General features: G+C 32.1%; 1 protein-coding gene across 1 annotated transcript in view; it reads right to left on the bottom strand.

Annotated features, from left to right (window-relative positions):
* The window catches only part of LRP1B (LDL receptor related protein 1B), a 2,002,169-nt gene that overhangs the window by 690,735 nt on the left and 1,289,495 nt on the right, over nucleotides 1–21,939 (bottom strand). The window contains exons 23-24 of the mRNA XM_059394361.1: nucleotides 20,355–20,555; nucleotides 14,295–14,540 (exon numbers count right to left, since the gene is read on the bottom strand). Of these exons, the coding sequence (XP_059250344.1) occupies nucleotides 14,295–14,540; nucleotides 20,355–20,555 (447 nt within the window). The remainder of the gene's footprint in view (nucleotides 1–14,294; nucleotides 14,541–20,354; nucleotides 20,556–21,939) is intronic.

The following is a 21,939-nucleotide window of genomic DNA, read 5'->3' as shown; positions in this document are numbered from 1 at the left end:
TTGCAGTGATGTGGATGGAACTAGAGGGTATTATGCTGAGCTACATAAGTCAATCAGAGAAAGATAATTATCATATGATCTCCCTGATAAGAGGAATTTGAGGGGCAGAATGGGATTTTGGGGGGTAGGGAAAGTAAAAATGAAACAAGACGCTCTTGTTGGGAGACAAACTATATGAAACTCTTAATCTCACAAAACAAACTGAGGGTTACCAGGGGTAGGGAGGTAGGGAGAGGGTTATTGGGTTATGGAGAAGGTATGTGCTATGGTGAGTGCTGTGAAGTGTGTAAGCCTGATGATTAACAGACCTGTAATCCTGGGGCTAATAATACATTACATGTTAATTTAAAAGAAAAAAGTGTGACTAACCAAGATATTTCTAGGGGAATATAAAATAATGTCTAATAATAGATATTAAGATATATTACAGTATTTATAAAATAAATAATTTGGAATGAAGTATTTTAGTGACACCTCAGTGGCCCAATTGGTTGAATACCCAATTCTTGATTTCAGCTCAGAGTTGGGGTCCAGAATCACAGTAGGTTCTGTGCTCATCATAGAGACTGCTTGAGATTCTTTCTCTCCCTCTCACTCTGTCTTTCCCCCTACTCATGCTCTCAATAAATAAATAAGTAAATAAATAAACAAGTAAATAAAATCTTTAAAAAAAGTTAATATCAGTACTGACCAGTACTAAACTATAGAGCTAAGAAACATGACAGCTTTAGGGTATCTGGAGAAGAAATTAAGTTAGAAAATTTCCTGACTTAATTAAAAAAATAATTTCTAAATAGCTTAATAAGTTTAATGTAATAAATGAAAGTATGAAAGTCTTGGAAGTAAACATAGAATAATTATTTTTAGAACTCTAGAATGAAAATAGTCTTTGTCCATTTGACACAAAGCATAGAAGAACAAAAGAAAAAAATGATTTTTAATATATATTGAAAAATTGTAGGAGGAAAAAGACAGGTAACAAACTGCATAGAACATTTGCAATATAATAATTCCTATCATTATAATTAATGTGATTGATACAGATGTATGAATATTGAATAATTTCAAATATTTTGTAAGTTGAAAATGGCAAGATATAAACAGCACAAAATCTATGCTACTATTTATAACAAAAATCAGAATATTTTTCTAGACCTATAAGAAGGTTTAGCATAGAATACTTCTTGAAGGTTTAATGAGGGAATATTTTTACCTCTGCTATGGGAACTGGTGACTGGTGTTCAGAAGTGGGGGAGAAAACTTTCACTTTATTTGCCATTGATACAATTTTTTAGCACTACCATATGTTTTTATAATAAGATTAACAATTTTAAGAATAAAAACTCAAGCTAACAATAGAAGGAATTATCATTTCCTGCTTCATAGAAACACTCATAAATAAAATAAAAATTGTTTGGGCATGACATACATGCTGAGGAAGGTAATTCAGTATGACAAACACTAGCATGTTTTGTTTTTTCCTCCCCTTTCAGGAGAATTCATATTTCCACTACAGCAATATTTAGGAGATCATTTACTGTTCTCACTTTCATGCTCTATTTGAGAATGTATACTCTCCTAAACTAAAAATTACTGACTTGTTACATCTGAAAGTAGAAGGGAATTCTACAACAGAAGACCTGGATTCTACTCTTGTCTCTGCTACAAATAAAGAAAAGTCACTAAAACTATACAGGTCTTGTCTTAACTTTTAAAATAAAATACTTTAGTGCTATATGATTTAAAGTTTCAACCGTGAAGAGTCTTGAATTATTAATTATATTGTTAATGAAGCAATATTAATGCTAACCAAAATAGGCTTTAAGGCAAATGGTTTTTGTAGAAATTAAAAGGTCTCTACCATATGGTAAGACAACAGATAAAAGGAGATAAAACTCTTAAAATGGTGTGTGGTTTCATAATATAAGCTGAAAATATATAAGGCAAAATCTGACAGAATTAAATGGAGAAATTGATAAATCCATAATCATATGGTGAGATATTTAATTACAACAAAATTATAATAACAAGATGATTAAAATAACAAACTAAACAAAAATCTAATCTAAGGGCATGTAGGTGACTCAGAAGGTTAAGCCTCTGCCTTCAGCTTGGGTCATGATCTCGGGGTCCTGGAATCGAGACCCGCACTGGGCTTTCTGCTTAGCAGGGAGCCTGCTTTCCCCCTCTCTCTTTGCCTGCCTTTCTGCCTACTTGTGATCTCTGTCAAGTAAATAAATCTAAAAATTCTTTAAAAAAAATCTAAGTCTAACAGAAGTATATAGAAATCTGTACATCAAAACAGAAGACATGTTCTCCTTAAGCACATACCCAGAATATGTAACAAAATGGCCATGTTCTAGTCCACAAAGTAAGTCTCAAAATATGCAAATAATCAACCTAATAATGTACACTTGTTCTTAGCACAATGGAATTAAATTAAGAATCAATTATAAAGACTGTTAAGCCCCTCATACGCATTAGCTCTAAAAATAATCACTAAGCATTTTTATTGACCAACAGGTCCTCAATCAGGAATTGAAAAATAAAGAAAGATATTATGGAAGCAAATGCATAGATTAAGAAGCATGAACAATTAAAATTAATGAAATAGAGAATCTGTAACTGAATGGTGAAACAAGGATCCAAAAATCCTCTCCTTCATAAGAACAGTGAAATCTCTGGCAAAATCTTGAAAATCACTTTTTCTGAACTCCAGAAATTCAACAAAGTCTAATAACAATTCAATGACTGTTTACTCAAGAAAAACTGCTGAATATCAGTATTATGTGGTGTTTTTATATGTACCAAACCCATTCCCCCATCCTTAGCTTTATCATAGATTTAAAAACAAATGGTCCCCAAGTCCCCAGAGGGGGCAGATGGGTTTGGAGCTCCCCCAAAAGCCCAAACTCTAGAGAACTGTTCAACAGGGGAAGAATGGCCTTTTCAAGAAAATGTGCTGGGTGAACTGGATTTCCACATTCCAAAGAAACTTTATACCATATATAAAAATTAATTCAAAATGTATCATAGACCTAAATATAAGAACTAAAATAACACAACGATTAGAAGAATACTTAGTTACCCTAGATTAGGCCAAGACTCTGAATAGTCATTTCACCAAAGAGCCTATAAAAATGACCAATAAGCATAGGAGAAGATGCTTAACATCATTAGTTATCAGGGAAACACAAATCAAGCACAAGATACCACTTCATACCCCCTAGAATGACTATAATAAAAAGACAAACAATACCAACTGATGGCAAAATTGTGTAGAAATTGGAGCCCTCAGGCACCACTGGCAGAAATTTAAAATGACACAGCCACTTTGGCAAACACTTTGGCAGTTCCTCAAAATGTTAAACACTGAATTACCATATGAGCCAGAAATTCCACTTTTATTTGTATACACAGGAGAAATGAAAATGCATGTCCACACAAAAGCTTACACATGAATATTCATAACATAATTCATATAATCAAAGAATAAAAATTCAAATGCTTGTCAACAGATGAATGGATGAAAAAGATGGCATATCAATACAATAAATATATTATTCAGGAACAAAAATAAATTAAATACTGATATATGGTAAAACATGAATGAATCCTGAAATCAGGCCACATGAAAGAAACCAGTCACTACAGACCACATACTATATTATTCCATTGTTAAGAAATGTCCAGACTAGGCAATTCTACAGGGACAGAAAATAAATTAGAAGTTACCAATGATGAAGTAGGGCTTGATGGGGAGTGTATGTATTTAAAATATGGAGTTTGTTTGGGGGAGGGATTAAAATGTTCTAAAATTAGAGAGTCATAATGGTTGCACTACTCTGTAAATATACTACAAACCACAGAATTGTGCACTTTGAAAGAATAAATTTTATGGTATATACATTGCAAATCATCTGTTTTAAAAAAGGAAATATGGTAATGAGTGTGGAAACTTGTAGAGAAGAAAAAACTGTACAAACACAATTTTTAATTAATTGTTCCCTAAAAATCATAATTTTTGCTTCAATCTGATTAATCTGTATAACTATACTCAGTTTGTTAGCTCTGAAAACTATTTTATCTATACAGGGAAAAAATAGAGTGTACTGATATTTTAACTTTTTAAAAAATTTCTCCTCTGTGTATGGTAGTTGGATTAAATGGAGAATTCATCTTTTAAAAATTAATAAAATAATATATAGATTCAGGGATCCAGAAAAAAAATAACTCTAGTAATTTAGGAAGAATAAAAGAAATATAATTACAGAAATTGATAAAATAGAGAAAAATATTATCAAAAAAATTGGAAGCCACTTGCTTGAAAGATGAATAAAATAAAGATAAACCTACAGAAGAACAAATACATATACATATGTATGCATATATATGTACAAATGAATAATAGGAAGGATGAAAATAGGAAAGTACTTATGAAAGATAAGCATATTCTTCAATACCTATTTTCACTGTTTTCCTATTTGCCTATTTGATACAAAATATTAAAAAATAAGAGTGACATGCATTTTAATAATAAATTTGAAAATAGGTAAAATATGCCATTTTCTAGACAAATATTTTACCAAAATTAACTTGAAAAGAAATAGAAAATCTGAACAGATCTATAATATAAACTGAGTGGTAAAATTGTGCCCTCTAATCAAGTATAGAAGAGAAAAAAAAAATCCACAAATAATGAGGTAATTGCAGAAATTGAGTGTTAAGAAAATTTATACCAATTAAAACAACAAGACCAAAAAGTATTGTCTTGGGCAACTACTTAGAAGTCTGAACATTACTAAATTAGCAAACACTTAAAGAGTGCTTCGTATACAGGATTATTCTTAAATATTTTAGAGAACTCCATTTATGTAATCCTCACAAAGTCCTATGAAGTGAGTGATATTTTCAGCCCCACTTTGCACAGGAAGAAAGAGAGGCACAGAGAAGTTATGTAATTAGTATGCCAGAGACACACAGCTAGTAAGTGGAGGAACATGGATTTGCCCTGTTCTGTCTAGTGTTAACAATGATTTGGAGACTGAGGACCTCTTATAACAGGTGACAGTAGTGTATATCTGTACAGCTGCTTTGGATATCCTATTGACAATGATAGATATAACATGTGCAACTGAAGAATGCATATGCACTTAAACATGTGCTTTGACTTGTGCACATTTCCACAAGTAGACATCATAAGAGGTTTCACTACAACATAGTTTGATGTAGCAAAACCTGGAAACAATGTCAATGACCATGAACAGGAGAAGATTAACAAAACTACAATATTTTTATATAGTAGAATGTCATAGAGCATTTAAAAGGAATAAACAGAACCATATAAATACTATGGATGTATCTCAAAATCATATTTGTGATAAAAAAAATCCAACTAACTCCTGCTGGATATATATTATATATGAATTTGTAAATTTGGGAACACAAAAATTATATCTTGTGTAAGAACACAAATTATGACCGAACAGAAATACCGATTTCACAAAAGTAGCTACCTCTGGGGATGGAAGAATGGATGACAGAGACCTCAAAGTTATCTAATGTTCCGTCGCTTTCAGAAAATTATTTATATCATGAACAGCATGAATAAATTGGATAAATTTTCAATATACTAAAATATTAGCTGTGAATACACTATTCTCCAGTATGTTTGAAAGAATTCATAAAGTGGAAGGTGATTAAAACCTATGTTTTTTCTTTTTATTTTCAAGATTTTATTATTTATTTATTTATAAGATTATCTATTTATTTATTTGAGAGAGAGAGAGCGCACAAGAGGGGGAAAGTCAGAGGGATAGCAGACTCCCTGAAGAGCATGCAGGGAACCCAATGTGGGACTCAATCCTGGGACTCCAGGATCATGACCTAAGCTGATGGCAGTGGCGTAACCAACTGAGCCACCCAGGCACCCTAAGATTTTATTTTTAAGTAATCTCTACTCCCAACGTGAGGATCAAAGTCACAATCCCAAGATCAAGAGCTACATGTTTCACTGACTAAAACAGCCCAGTACCCCAAAATCATATCTCATTTACTCTGAACAATGACTGTTACATTGACTCTTTTATTAAAACTGCCCAAAGGCTTTTCAAGTTCTTATATTTACTATAGTCATTTTGTATAGAGGATATAGTTGATAAATGTTTACTCGATTACACATGACTATAATAAACCTGTTCACCAAAATAAAAAATCAAAGTATAGATATTTAAATCGTTTCTATTTGAACTCTGAGTCTTGATAACTTCTCCAAATGCCTCTACTTTTAATATTTCTGTTAGTTTACCAAATTATTGTTTCTTTTTTGAGAAAATAAAAGAGTTGTAATGAATAATCTAATATGTAATTTCATAAACTACTGGGAAATCATGAAGACTAGATTTCAAAATTCCAAGTCCTTACATTGTTTTTTCCCTTTAATAATAAAAATATAAAACAAAATCTGTATTAAAATATTTGGTGATAAAACACAATGAAGTATTTTCTCATGTGTTTCAATTTTGATATAAGTATAATATCTTCTTTTGGGGCAAATTCAATTTGGAATGAATATTAGCAAAATAAGAAGTCCTTCATTTTTGTAGTCTACTAACTTTTTTCTCAGTATGCTAGCTCTTAGTCATTTATTCAGTCTCATAAATGACTGAATTATACAGCTCAAACCACCAAATGAGACTCAATATGGAAGAGGCTTAAAGTTCTTCCACTTTACCATGAGAAGACATATGTATGAAACAAAGATTACAATTACAGTTTTTAAAGTGAAGAATTTTATTTTTATAAATGTAGCACATCATAAATAGCTTTTCAAAAACCCTCAAAGGTCTGCTATCTGCAATTCTTTTTTCTTTGATTTTCTTTTAATCTACTACAGATTTGCACAATGATTGTTACATGACAGTATATGAAAGCAGTAGATGACTTGTCTAAGAAAGAGTTCCTCTCTAGTCCTTTTGGGTTAATTATTATGATGACTCTACAACTAGCAATTCTATATGAATAGCTCCTGATTCTTTATCATACATATAATGTCTTCAAAAAGAAATTGATATTATAATTACAATATTTTCTCTCCTGCAATTTCAGTTCTTCTTTTCTTTTTTTTTGTTCTCATATTTAATAATTTATTTGAATTTCCTTGTCCCTATCAATAGATACATTTCTTCTATAGACTAGCAACTTAGAATGTGGTAAATGGTCTATTGTTTACTCTGGTTCAATATGTATCATTGCTTCCTTTTCCCCATTCCTTCAGCTATAGCTATGTTGGGAATGAATGATAGTGAAATATTACTCGTGTGATTTACATAATGGCAGAGGATATAGAATCTATGAAATTCAAACTGATAAATTGATAAGATTATATCACAGTCTGTCCATCAATATTCTTGAGAGCTATTTTTTATTCGTTTCATTGTTTTTCTCCATTTAATTTTTTTTTTTTTTTTTTTTACTTATCTGAAAAATTCCTGGATATTACTCCTTAGTCATTCTGCTTTATATTTCAGGTTTCTTAAAACGTTATCTATCTTTTCCATTAATAAGTGGTAAGAATCTGCATTTGGGGTGTGTGTATATTTGAAAGAGAGAGTGATTTCATTGAGGGTTAAGAGACTGAGCAAAAGTCTTTGCATTTCTAAGATACTTCTCAGTGCTTTTTTGCTAGGTTATATTTAATAAACACCCAAATATATAAAAGTAGTGAAAAGAAGGTCTATATGCACCCCAATGTTTGTAGCAGTAATGCTCACAATTGCCAAACTGTGGAAGGAGCAGAGATGCCCTTCAACAGATGAATGGATAAAGATGTGGTCCATATACACAATGAAATAAATCAAGCAGAGAAAGACAATTATCATATGGTTTCACTCATATGTGGAACATAAGGAACAGTGCAGAGGACCACAGAGGAAGGGAGGGAAAACCAAATGGGAAGAAATCAGAAATGGCGACAAACCATGAGAAACTCTCGAATTTTGGAACCAAATTGAGGGTTACCAAATTGAGAGTGGGAGGATGGGGTAACCAGATGATGGGTACTAAAGAGGGCACATGTGATGATGACACTCGATATTATATACAACCAATAAATCATTGAACACTACTAATGATGTATTATGTGCTGACTAACTGAACATAAATAAATAATAAATAAATAAATAAACCAGAAATTACATAAGTGAATGAATGATTAATTATAAGAATCAATAAACAAATAGCCCAGGATACATCAAATAGAGAGGAGATAAAAATGATTATGGGAAGACAAAAATAAGAAAAAGAATGAAGTAAAAAAAGGAGTGAATGAGGAAGCAGAAAGATAAAGAGGAATTGTTCAATAAACATTGGTCAATGTGAATGAAACTAATAGAGGAGTACATGAATGCAGAAGATAATTGATATGTCTGAAGTTTAGTACATGCAACTAATTCCTACAAATCAGTAAGAAAAATGCAGTGATCTTAATAGGAAAATGGCCAAAGGAAATGAAGAGATGCAAAAGGTTAACAGGAGTATAGAGAAATGCTCAAATTCATTATTAGAAAAATACAACTAAAGCAATGAAATATCACTTTACTCCAATATATTGGATAATAAAACTAGAAAGTTTAATTATTTTAAGAGCTGGCAAGGATGTGGGGACTTTGGAAGTGTACTGTTGGTGAAGGTGGAGACTGTTCTACCATTCTGAAAAGAAACTGGTTCTACTTTCTTATAGGAAGTATAAGTAATACTATGAGTCAGTATTTTTGGCCCCAAATAATTTTTATGCAGATTTGTACAAATAAGCAAATGTATATCTATGGCAGCATTACTTGTGCAGAGATTTGGGGTGATTTGATCATACTTACATTGTAGAGTGGATAAACAATAACAGGTGGGTACATGCCATATGATACTACATAGTGGTTAGAAACAATAGATTAGCTGTACATATAGCACAGATTGAAAAACTATTAAAAACTTGTTACTATTTTAGGTAATAGAGGAAGCTGTTACATTGAACAAGCATTTGCTACAAAATTATTTTTACATATTTCAAAAGAGGTATAAAATAACTAATACAGTCTCAGCTTTTAAGAAAGTTTAAGTCTAAGTGGTGACAGAAATAAACTCATAGACATACACTATTCAAAGGCATTACAAGAGTTTGAGGGCACACCATATAGAGAGATGGCCTGGATCTTTGTAGTAGCTTGTAAAAGCTCTTACTTTGGCGTCCGGTGGAATGAAGTTCAAAAGCTTTGCTCTAACATCTCTGCCACAGGCCCTGGGTAAATGAAATAGCCTGTCTGGATCTCAGTTTCTAAAGGTATAAAGTCAGAGTATTAATAATATCTGTTGGTTTCCTGTAAGTTATAAATGAATTGCCCATCACATTGTAGATGCTTGATAAATGGTAGTTGTTAGTAATATTATAATAATTAATTTGAAGAAAAATCCATAGAGGAGAAGGTTTCAGAGTACAGGATTTCCAGAATGTAGAAGATACTGTCATCCTGAAAGGTCACAGATGATAATGAACGGAGTATGTGAAGGAGATGGTACAATAAAGGGATGTATGTGAAAGTACTTATACATTTTGGCCACTATTTATTTACTACCATTACTAAAGAGCAAAAAAGTAATAATGTGCCTCAGATGGAAATTCACAGTGGATGATAATGAAAGATTAGTTTGGTTAAAAAGATAAAAATTTAAAAAAATATAAAATGAAAAATAAATAAGAAATAAAATAAGAAAAAATGAAAAGGGCCCTAAATAGCAGATTGAAGAATTTGATGTTCTTTCCATTAATAATTCATTTATTCTATTTTAAAATCATAACTAGACACTGATACATAAAAGTATCATTTTACTAACATAAAGAAGTGGATTGCCAAATTATACCACCCCCCAGCTTCCCTCCCCTGATCTTTTCACATTTATTTACCATTATTCCCCAACATAGTTCACCTATCATTACTTTGTTCTCTTTTCTTTTACTTTTTCCTCTTTATTCCACTTGGGCCTCTTTCCATTAACTTTCATCTGCCAGATTTTGTTTTCCTTCTCTCTTAAAAAAAAATACTGTATCCTTTCAAGTTTCAATATATTTTTCTTACAAACTAAAGAAACAAGAGGATGAAAACAAAGAGGCCAGAGGAAGGAATGCCATCATCATCACAACATCTGTAGCTCCTGGCTGGAACTGTGGTACAGATGTTACCAACTGGAGAAGGAGGACTAAGTCCAAACTTCGTGGAGAACACAATTAAGATATGGAGAGAGAGGGCAGCAAAGAACTGGGGAAGTCAAAGATAAGTTCAGATTGTGGGCCCTGAAGACCAGAAGAAAACTAGGGATGCTGCCAGGACTATGGATAATTAAGAGAATAGAAAGAGTATAGTTCAGCCAAATAATTTTGAGATGATTCAATGCTACCCAGTTAAAGAGAATTGGATAGTAGGAAAAACAGCATAGCTAGAAATATAAATGCCACAGTAATTTGATTTGAGATGATAAAGGAAGATCTCCAAGAGAACATATGTACGGGTACATGAGAATTAAGGTTTGGAGTATGTAATGGGCACAGTTTATCAATAGAACACTACATTTATACAGTTTTGTTTTTATGAAATTATGGATTGTATCAATAATCTCCTAAAAATGATGTAAATTGAATTGAAAAATAAATATAACTTTTCTAAAATATTCACAATATTTTCTTTTGGCATCTAATATAATTTTCACAAAATATTTTGTGGTTTAGTTAATAAAAAATGGACAAGAAAAGACATATTTATTGAATACTCCTTTGTTCCTAGACACTTAAGGGAAATAAATAGCACATATAACAAACTTCTCTTACCCTGAAGAGCTTATAATTTGGTGGATGAAAGAAAACAGCATACCAAAAAATTAACCATATTCAAGGCAATATGTATTACAAAAATTATTTTTCCTTATTTTTGTTCAATATTTGACAATCTCATCTCTAAAATATATCTTCAATCTGTTCTTTTCTTTCTTAGTGGAGGTCACCAATTATCTTTTTTCTGAGCAACCTCCTTTCAACTGGTCCCTGTATCAAATATAATTTTTAAAACCTAAAGGTGGAAATAGAATAGAATAAGATCCACACAAACATTGGTGGGGAAATCTAACCTAATTCGGGCTAAGAGAAGATAAGAAGGAATGCTATAATATTCTTCCCCATGTAACTAGAAATATGCTGCATGTTTGCAAGTAAGTTGTCTACTAAACAGAAAAGAAACTAGAGATAATACAATCAGCAGCAGTATTTTGGATGTTCATAGTACAAAGAAATGAACACTTCAGGAGAAAAGTGATTAATGAATTACATATTAAGGCAGAAACATATAAAGAACTGATAAAGTATTGAAATATCCAAGAAAAATGAGTACAGCTATATTAAATAAAAACTGAAGCTCATAAAATAGTACTTATGGAAATCTCTATATTTAACTAACAAGATATTAGTAGTGAACTTAGAGAAAACGGAATCAGTTCAGCAATTCAGCAAAAGCCAGATTGTAAAGAATTTAGGAAGTAAGGAGTTGAGAGAAATAAGAAAATATGGAAGAACTATAGAAGATTCAAGAGCAAAAAAGCATGGAGGAGTCCTGATTCTAATTTGAAGCATAAAAAGTACCATTATTCTTTACTTTTAAAATGCCAAGAAGAATAAGCACAGGTATTGCATTCAGTAGAAAGGACACATTTTAGAAGTGGGGACCCAACTTGAAAATGATAGAAAAAAAGTAAAAAAAGAAGGATGAAAAAAATATATTATTTTCAAAATCCAATAGTTACTGGTTAATTCATTTTTTATTGAACTCTGAATCTACTATAGGTTTTCAAAAAGAGAAAGGAAGTGAGTAAAATACAGAATAAATTCTTTTTATATATAAAAATTGGTTTAAATAAATAATCTTCAATAGCTAACAAAACCTGTATTATCTGTAATAATATAAATGCTGACAATCGTATTTGGTGTACTATGTGTTTCAGAAGGGATAAATTACCAGCAGGTTAAAGTCTCTGTACAAGAAAGCACCATATTAACTGTAAAAGGTAAAATATACCTTTACTTCCTTCTTAAATTATAAACAAAGTAGGTGCAAAATATAGCAATTTTAACAGTGAGAACTGATGCAGTACTGTTAGAGTTTCTTTATGAGCTTAGAGTAGAAGGAGCCAATTACATTAGGCAGATTATCTTTGCATCTGGTCCCATATTCAAAGGTTGAATTATTTTAACATTGAACATGAGTTGTTACTGATTACATAGAACACAAAAGCACTAAAATAAGTCAATAATTTTGTCATCTGTATCCAAAAACCAGTTATGGAGCCAATTCTCATGTAAAATATGATTATACTTTGATCTACTGTTTCTCCAATCCAAACATGTACATAAATAAAATGACTATTATCACTGTGACAAATTGTTATTTTTTTTCAGCCTCTCATGCCAATTACTTTGTACCAGATTCTTGGAAAAGAGTCGAATAAATGTCTGCTAAATGTATGCATCTCTGACTCAAATTTTAAAAGCCAGGAGAAATAATTACAAAACAACATTTGAAATAAAAGAATAAAATAACAATATTCTCTGCAAAAATATAACACTTTTGATTTTATATTATTTTTCTATAAGTGGGTTGAATATTATATAAAACATAAGAGAATAACCTATAACTTCATTTTTTACTTCAAGCTGCTTATTATTTCATCAGAAAGATAAGGAATATAGAAGACACATAGATGGAAATATACAACAGTAAAATTAAAAATGCGGACACGTATATTCATGGAGAATATATTCTAGACATAGGAGAAATAGAGAAAAAGAATATTTGAAAGACTATTCCCTTAAAGAAGAAATATTTGAGCACATAGGTCTGAAAGAATACCCAGGATATTTTGAGAAAAAGAAGGGAAATACAATCTAAGCAGAAGGAACAAAATGAGAAAAGTTTATGATGTATAAGTTCTTAGCTGTCTGATAAAATCTGTATGCCGGTTACCAGAAAGTCTTAAAAAGTGCAAAAAGAGTAATAAAAAAAGCAAATAAAATAAATTTACATAGGCAAAGGAATAAAACACTGTATACTAAAATGCTGTTACCAATATTGATCAAAAAGACACTACTTTGGGATGTAGTAATATGCATTCTTTTTATTAAGATATTTGATAACAGCTTGAACAGTAGGTCTAATGACTCCCATTATTGAAGTAATAGTGGTTTCCAAAGCCTGAATATATATGATATTTTGAAATATCAGAACAAGTTTAACATGATGTGAATGTCTATTACTTCAATTGGAGATACACAGTTGCTGCTAATAAGTAGTATTAACTTACCGTGAGACATTAAAGAAAATAAAGGTAATATTTTCCCCCCAAACCTCCAATTTGTTAAGTACCTAATGGGTATGTGGCACAGTAGCACTTTCTCCTGTTTAGTTTTGCAACATACTATAAGGAAGACATAGTTAAAATGTATGTATATGTAGCCTGCCTAATATCATGTCTATAATGAATGCCAGATGCAGGGTCAAAGTTCAAAGTCAGATTCTATAATCTCTCTTCTTCCCACTATGGAATCTGATCTAGAGAATCATCAGAATGTTTTAAATGGACAGTTAGAAGATGAACAAAGCCAGAACAAAGAGTTTATTTCAAGAGTAGAAGAAATAAAACCAGAAGTGTCGGCTAGGACCAGACTTTGGAGGGTTCTGAAAGCTTCAGAGAAAAATAAAAGTAAATGCTTTTGATAGTATGAAAAGAAACTTTTTGGGAGGATGATGATGAAGTCGCATTTCAAGAAGGAAGGAACCAATCTGAAGGATGGTGGTTATAAGGATACTGTAATATGCTCTGTCCAGAAGATTTTGGAGTAGGTCTAAAATTATACATTCAGGGCACCTGGGTGATTTAGTTTGTTAATCATCTGCCTTTGGCTCCAGTCATGATCCTATGGTCTTAGGACAGAGTCCCAGTGGGCAGTCTTTCTCCCTTTGCCCCCCTCAAACTCTCAAACAAATAAGTAAAATACATTAAAAAATAATTTAAAAATGAAAAATTATACTTAAATGCCTCACTTAAACTTAGTTGAATCCTTTTATTAATTCTTCAAAGGTGTTTTTGGAGTATTCTCTCAAGATCTATTCTTAAATATACTGAGATACACAACACAGGGTAAAAAGAAATAAACAGAAAGACACTTGCTATTCTTCAATCTAGCAAAACACACATCTACTTACCAACACTTGTGCAACTTGCCCCATCCACATCCAGCTTCCACCCTTCATAGCATGAACACTTGACTGTGTGCTTGTGCTGCTCACACACTTGACTGCACTTTAGATGATTGCTACAATAATCTATAATTTCACACGTTTTATTGTCTTTGTTGAGCTGAAGTCCTTCAGGACAGGAACAGACAATTCCTCTTCCAGGAACAACAGAACAGTGATTGCTACAGCCTCCATTGTTCAGTGAACATTCATCTATAAAAGGAGGGGAACAGATTACAGGGCATTATCAATTGTTTTGCTCAATTAAATACTAATCATTGAACTCAATTCTCTAAGGCTAGAATTAGAGCAAGGATATTATAAATGAATAGAGAGAGCTCTCTGGATTTTTTTTTCAGGGATTGAGGTAGGAATGATAAAATAATTCATCGAATGACCAAATATAATTCTACATGATAGAAACTGGGAATGGAAGCTTTTCATTTCTGTAAAATTTTAAAGTATACTTTGTTTGACCCCATAGAGGTAAAGTGTGTTCAATGTTTCTTTCTATTATAACTGGAAAAATTATGCTGAATCTTTCAGCTGTTGAGCAAAATCAGTTGCTAACGGCTCCCCAAGGACATACATTGATGATCTGAAAATTTGACTTGGTTCAGTGTATATAAACAGGCATATATATATGTATATATATATATTTCTACATCTAGTGTCTGATTCATAATGATAATGCAGGATGGATTAGCTTGCTCTTTACTGGTTACAGTCATTTATTTTTAAGTTATGTAAATTGTACATTACACCCTGTATATTGGTTATTGTGATTAATTCAATGAGGTCATGGAAGCATCATAAATAATATACATATACACAAAAAGGTTGACTTGGTATTTGTACTAAAATAATGAGTAACCAGTATTTATTACATAGATAATATGATTGGTTTATAAAGAAAGAAACCCTTTCTACCATAGTCTTATAATTTAGAATTGCATTACATATATTTATTTCTGATTCTATTTCATTATAAATTGTAAGGTCCAGAGGGTGTACAAACTATTTGCTCTGTTTAGCAGTGTATATCCAATAACTAGCACAGTGCCTACCATATAATAAACAGTTAACAATATTTTTTCAATAAAAAATGTCCAAATGCACAAATTGAGCCACTACCCCCAAATTGAGCCACTACCTGTCCATTTGGGAAAATTTCAAGATGACCTACTTATGCCATTGATGAAAATAGCAGATAACTGTTTTTTCAAACACACTACTACCTATTCCTATCTATTACTAGATACATAGGAATAAGGCTAAAAGAAGATTTGCTTTCCTTCATTTTAAAAATATTTTTAAGTTGTTCTCAAAACCTGTCTAATCAGGTGTTTTTTGAGACATGCTAAAACAGAATATTGTTCAATGATTGACAAATTGCAGTAATAGTCACTTATGTACCTCAAATATTTCCTGATGTCTATGAAAATTTATCTAGTTCAGAAATTGAGCTTAAGTATAACACTTTAAAAATATTTCTACCTTTTTTTAAGTTCTATATAGGTCAACTTTTCTTCCTACTATTTGTCACCAGAAAAGAAATTACAATAATAAGAAAAGGACAATGATTATATTAACTATTTTCTCTAAGAATTCAAGTTTGGCATTATTTTAGAAGAAAAAAGTAGATTCATTTGGCTCTCCCAAAAATGTTTATTCACCCATATCATAGTCATCAAAACAATAATCATTTTAAGGTGTTTTCCCCATTTATTTCAAATGTCATTCTTTCTGTAAAGAAGTATCATCATACCCAGGTGAAAAAAAATTGTTATAGTTCTCTTAGCTTATTTCAAATATGACCATTCTTCTGATACTATTGGTGGAATGAAGTCATAGATTTTTTAAAAAATAAAATTTACATTGATATCTAAATCAAACATATAAATTTAATGCCAGTATTTGTGTGGCTAGTCCCTTGTTAATTCCTCCTTAACCCTAAGCATGTCATTATATCCTGAAACTTTCTTTCTTTTCTTTTTTTTTTTTATTTTTAAATTTTATTTACTTGAGAGAGAGAGATAAAGCACAGGCTGGGGGAATGGCAGGCAGAGGAAGAGGAAGAAGCAGGTTCATGGTATACCGCGGAGCCCGATGTGGGACTTGATCCAGCCCTGGGATCATGACCTGAGCCAAAGGCAGATGCTTAACTGACTGAGCCAACCAGGTGCCCTAATCCTGAAACTCTCTTTTAAATTTTTATTACTTAAAAAGAATTTCTCATTGATCAAGCTCTAGTCAGGTTCCTCGGAAACTTTTGGTCAACTAGTCCTCAAAATGGCTTATAAACATTGCAGACCCTTAGTATAAATAATTTCAATCTTCACTCCCTTCCCCAATCATACTCCTGTCACCACCCAAAAAGAGATTTCACCAAACACTAGCATAGTTTCTAACCGCTTAGGACAGCCTTCCTAGTATGACTCCAGTTCTGTTAAAGTACTTGCTTGAGAAAGCTCTATGCTGATGGGAGAATTGACGGTTTGCTCCAGCAAAAACCTGGTGATAGGCAGACAGGTCCTGGAGTCTCATCTTAGAACAATTACTTTAAAAAAACTTGCAGTTATAACTATTTTCTCTGCACATGGAATATGTAATCTTCTACCTCCCAGAACTGTCTTTTCAAGGACTTGAGAAATGTCTCTTTTAAATGCAAGCATTCAAGAAGATAACTCTTTCACTCTTGCTGGCAACCCTGTGGGTGCTTTGTTTTGAGTTGTACCACCGTCTCTAGTCAAAGATATGAGAAATTGGTTTCTTCTCTGGGATAAGCACCAATGGCCTAGTCACATGGATCAACCCCCTTATCACCTCTTGGTGCCTTTCCCTTACCATACTCCAGGCTGCAAAATGCTTCTAGTCTTTTGTTTCAGAGAATTTGATTTCAGTTCACAAGAAATATTCTTCTCTGTTGCAATAATAAATACTGAATAAAATCAATCCTCCCCATTTTACCTAGTGTCCAGCTTTGTTTATCTTTGATATACCCTTATAGTAAAGTTTAACAGTTAACTCTAGTCTTGAATGATTCAAGATTTTTCTCATTTGTTTCTTAAACAATATCTATTTCTTAAAGTATATACATTTCCCCTTGAAATCATTTGAAAATCCCCCTGAGAAAAATATCTTTTCACTAGGATTAAGAAAATTATTTCATTCAGTGTTCCTTTACTTGATTTTTTGTTTTGGTTTTGATTTTGTTTTACAGATCAGATTTACCTGGAGAAAACAAGAATCTCTTCACTAGTCAAAGAGTATGATTTTTTCCATCCTAGGATATCTCCCAAGTATTAAGTCTACAGATTACAAATTATTTTCATACAATATATTTTTGTACAAATTTACATGTATTGAGGAATAGGATATCAATCAATCCCTGTTACCTTTTTAACAGAGGATGGTAAAAGAAGGAACACTAAAAATAAATAAATAAATAAACAGCTTTTTTGAAAGCTATTTCAAAGGAGCAAACAGAAGAGGGCAAAACCTACATTTTCATCATATACAGCAAACGGTTAAAACAAAACAAACAAAAAACCTCTTTCGCCTTTGGGACTCTCTCTCTCTAAAAGGAATTTCCTAGCTACTAGCTAAATGCATGCCAATTATTTAAAGTTAATTCACTTGGTATATCATCTTTTATATCCACTGGGTAAATAACTCATTATGGCGGCTGCTGCGGCACTCATAAACCAATACCCTTCTTAGCTGGACAGGATCTAACCGACGACTGATGGGCAAGGATCTTGAAAATAAAAGACCAAAGTGCCATTTCTCTATAGGTACCAATATTGCCTATAAGGATTCCATCTATGGAACTATAGTACAAAGGTACACACAAAAGGTAGGAAAAGGAGAACCATAGAAAGTAATTCAATCCTTTGACCAGTATTTGTTTTTGATTTTCATTTCCCTAACTTTCCTTCAACTTCACCTCACAAAGGGGACAGTATAGGACTTCAATATGCCATAGTGCTATAAGCAGGATAGAACTGACTTTTATCCTTTCTGGAATGACCACACCTAGCTTTATTGTAACCTCTTTCACACCTGTAATTCTTTGAAATGTTTGAGCAAGTTTCCTAAGCTGATGAATATAGTGGCTTGACAGTAAGAGGCAATTTTCAGTCTTGAGGCAAATAAAGAAATAAATTCAGAAGAAATCCCTTTTGCTCTTTTATTTTACTAATTCAGAGAGCAGAGGACAGGAAAATAAGGCTGTGTTTTTATAGCATTATTTTCATTTTTCTTGATGATTGTATTTTGTCTTCTTTGCCTTCATTTAACCTGAAGGTTGAGAAAAGATAATTTCTTTCAATACCTATAGTGCATCTGACATTATTACCATGATTTCCTGCTCAATATCATGATCTCCTTTTTTGTTATGAAGAATCTGACATTTCAAGAAATTAAGTTACCTGCCTAGATGATTTAATTGAAGTAACTGAAGAACAGAATCTAAGCCTGTCAAAATCTTGATTTTTTCCTAAATTTACACATTTTCAATTTTAAGAGCAAAGATAGTTTTCTTCTTTCAGAATTGCTCTTACAACCTTCACGAACAATCCTCACATATGGTAATGCAAGAGATATTTCCATCCACCAATGTACTCCATAAGGGGAATAAGCTGGGAGAAAAAGAAGTAAGTACAAATGAGCTAACCTTGTATTTGTTACCTTGTATTTGTTGCTTAATTTTAGGATTTTTGAGGGGAGGTGGCGGGGGTTGAATCATTTTATTTAAATTTTAGCATCCCAGGGATACCTGAGTGGCTCAGTCCTTTTGGCATTCTGACTTTTTATTTTTGGCTCAGGTCATGATCTCAGGGTCCTGAGATCCAGCCCTGTGTGGAGCTCTGAGCTCTATGTTGATAGGGGAGTCTATTTCAGATTCTCTCTTTGTCTCTCCTCTGTCCCTCCCCTTGTTCTCTCTCTCTTACTCTATAAATAAATGTCTTTATAAATAAATAAACAAATAAATAAATTTTAGCATTACTGAATAAAGATTGTTACAGTTATTGTTTCAAGGGTATTTTATAGAATCACAGAATCTTTGGAAGACAGGACACTTATTGCATAAATCAAAACATAATAACAGATTTTTTATCACTCAGTATTCTATTAGTACTCAATTCAGATCAAAATATGATAACTTTTGGCTTAAATGTAGTTGTCTTTTTTATTTTCAATTAGGTAGCTTCATCATTTCCTAAAGTCATTTTCTCAGTCCCTAGTCACCTCATTATTGTTCTTATCATTCTGTTAAACCCTTCCTCATTTTCTATTGATATCACCTTCAGTATTATCTAGAAAACATATTTTGAAAATCTCCTTGCTAAATGTCTGATCTCCCCACAGAGAAGGAAATGTAATTTTCTTTATATGTTCTGGTTGGCATAAAAAAGATGACTAGTCAAAAGTGATTTCAAAGCTCAAAAGCTATCAGATTGAAATAATCACTTTAACTAGATATAGCATGCCCAAGAAAGCTATTGTAAGAGGACTAAAAACTTCAGAGAAAATTATATAAACTTGAATAATATTCAGTTGGTTTTATTGTTCAATTTCTTCCTTTCTGTTCCTCTTTTTAAAAAATATTTCTATTGTAATGATTGCAATGTATGATAAAATCCACTGGATGTTAGTAAACTCTATCCTATAGAGTTTGTCCATAATAAAAAGGTTCTCTTTTTGAGAATGACTCACTGACAAAAAAAATATCATTTCATTGTGGAAACAACATTAACCATCCAGAGCTCTAAGTGATGAGCACAATTATATAATTAAGTTAGTTGGCTATAGTCCAGACTTTTCTGCTTCATTATCGGAAATTTCTGATCATATTTTAAAAACTTTTACAGACTTACAGTCCCTGAAAAATGGAGATAAGATTTGATGCTAAACATTACATTTAAAGGAAATAAATGGAAGGAGTGTATACTATAAGTATCAGCAAGTGGACTAAATGTTTCTAGTCTCCAGAAAGAAACAAATCAGTGAAACACGCAATACCACAGAGATCGCCTTCATCAGACCCATCTGGACAGTCCCTTCTCCCATTGCAGAGTTTCTCTGGCTGAAGGCAGGCTGAAGTGTCATTAGCACAAGGGTACTTGGGTGGTCCACATAAAAAACTGTCACAATCATCTTCATCTGACTGATCTTCACAATCGATATCTCCATCACATCTCCATGCTTTATTGATGCATCTCCCTTAAGAAAACAGAAACATCATCCATTTGATTGTTGTAATTAAGTCACTGTCATAATGAATAGTCATTACCATCTTCAGTCAGAGGCAGAACTATGTGCTATTACCAAGAAATCTATTTGCTGATAGTCTGACAGTTTATTTTCATGACTATTTGAATAGGTCTCACACTCCAGTTAAAATGATCTTAAAGTTAAAGCCACGATATTTTCCTTGGTTTCAAGTTATTGTCTAGCTCTATTAATAAAACAACTTGTGGACTAATTGAAAGCTTCATTATGATACTTAAAAAAAAAAAAAAAAAACACTGAACAAGCATTTTTACGTAAGTCACTTTTAGAGACCTAAATTCAGGTACATGTAATTTGTGATTTTGCAACCCTAAATTAAAGCAAATGGTTTATTTCACAGGAGAATAGGTCCTTCTGTTTATTATATTCATAAGCCCAAGATCTCTAACTCTTCCTCACACCTAGACATGTGTATTCCTTTTCATAAAATATAAATGTTATTAAACATCTTGATAGCTAAGGTCTATACAGACAGGTGTTATTGAAATATGTTTTTCTTTATTGACTTTGAAAGGGAAAAGAATGATTATTGTTTAGCCAGCAGTTTTCAAAAGTAATAACATGAAACACAGAGAAAGCAATGGCCACTATCTATGTCAATCTTTTTTCACTCTAAAATTTTCCAGAATGGTTATGTTTTTCTTCTAATTAATTCTTTTCTAGATTATGCAATGTTAAGGTATAATGTAATTAAAAAATGGACTTGAAGATAAATACTGGTTATTAGCTGACTGCATACCAACAACTCATAAAAGGAGTAGGGCAAATGAAAGGGAAAAGAAAAATACCAGATTGTGTATGTCAGAGTCTATATATTCAGATGTCTATGTCAAATTTAAAGGTTACTAAATTTTAAAATAATCAAAATATTGGTGAAAAGAAGTTTTATTTGCAGAAATACATAAATAATTTTCCATGCTATGAAGTCAAATGAGAAAAAAAAGCACAAATCATCAGTTCCATAGTTAATATGAATACATTTCATAATCAACATTAGTTACTGATGAAAACACTCTTAAAATAAGAAATGATGGGGCACCTGGGTGGCTCAGTCAGTTAAGCAGCTGTCTTAGGCTCAGGTCATGATCTCAGGGACCCAGGATCCAGCCTCACCTCGGGCTCCCTGTTCAGCAGAGAGCCTCCTTCTCCCTCAACCTCTGCCTGTTACTCTGCCTACTTGTGCTCTCTCTCTATTTTTCTGTCAAATAAAATCTTAAAAAAAAAAAAATGATGGATCCTCCTCTCTCTCTGCCTGCCTCTCTGCCTGCTTGTGATCTCTCTCTGTCAAATAAATAAATAAAATCTAAAAAAAAAA

Source organism: Mustela nigripes, chromosome 3, assembly GCF_022355385.1.
Source record: "Mustela nigripes isolate SB6536 chromosome 3, MUSNIG.SB6536, whole genome shotgun sequence".
In the NCBI taxonomy this organism is placed as follows: Eukaryota; Metazoa; Chordata; class Mammalia; order Carnivora; family Mustelidae; genus Mustela; species Mustela nigripes.
Note: the sequence above shows the minus strand (reverse complement) of the source record. Positions and strands in the feature narration are given on the sequence as shown.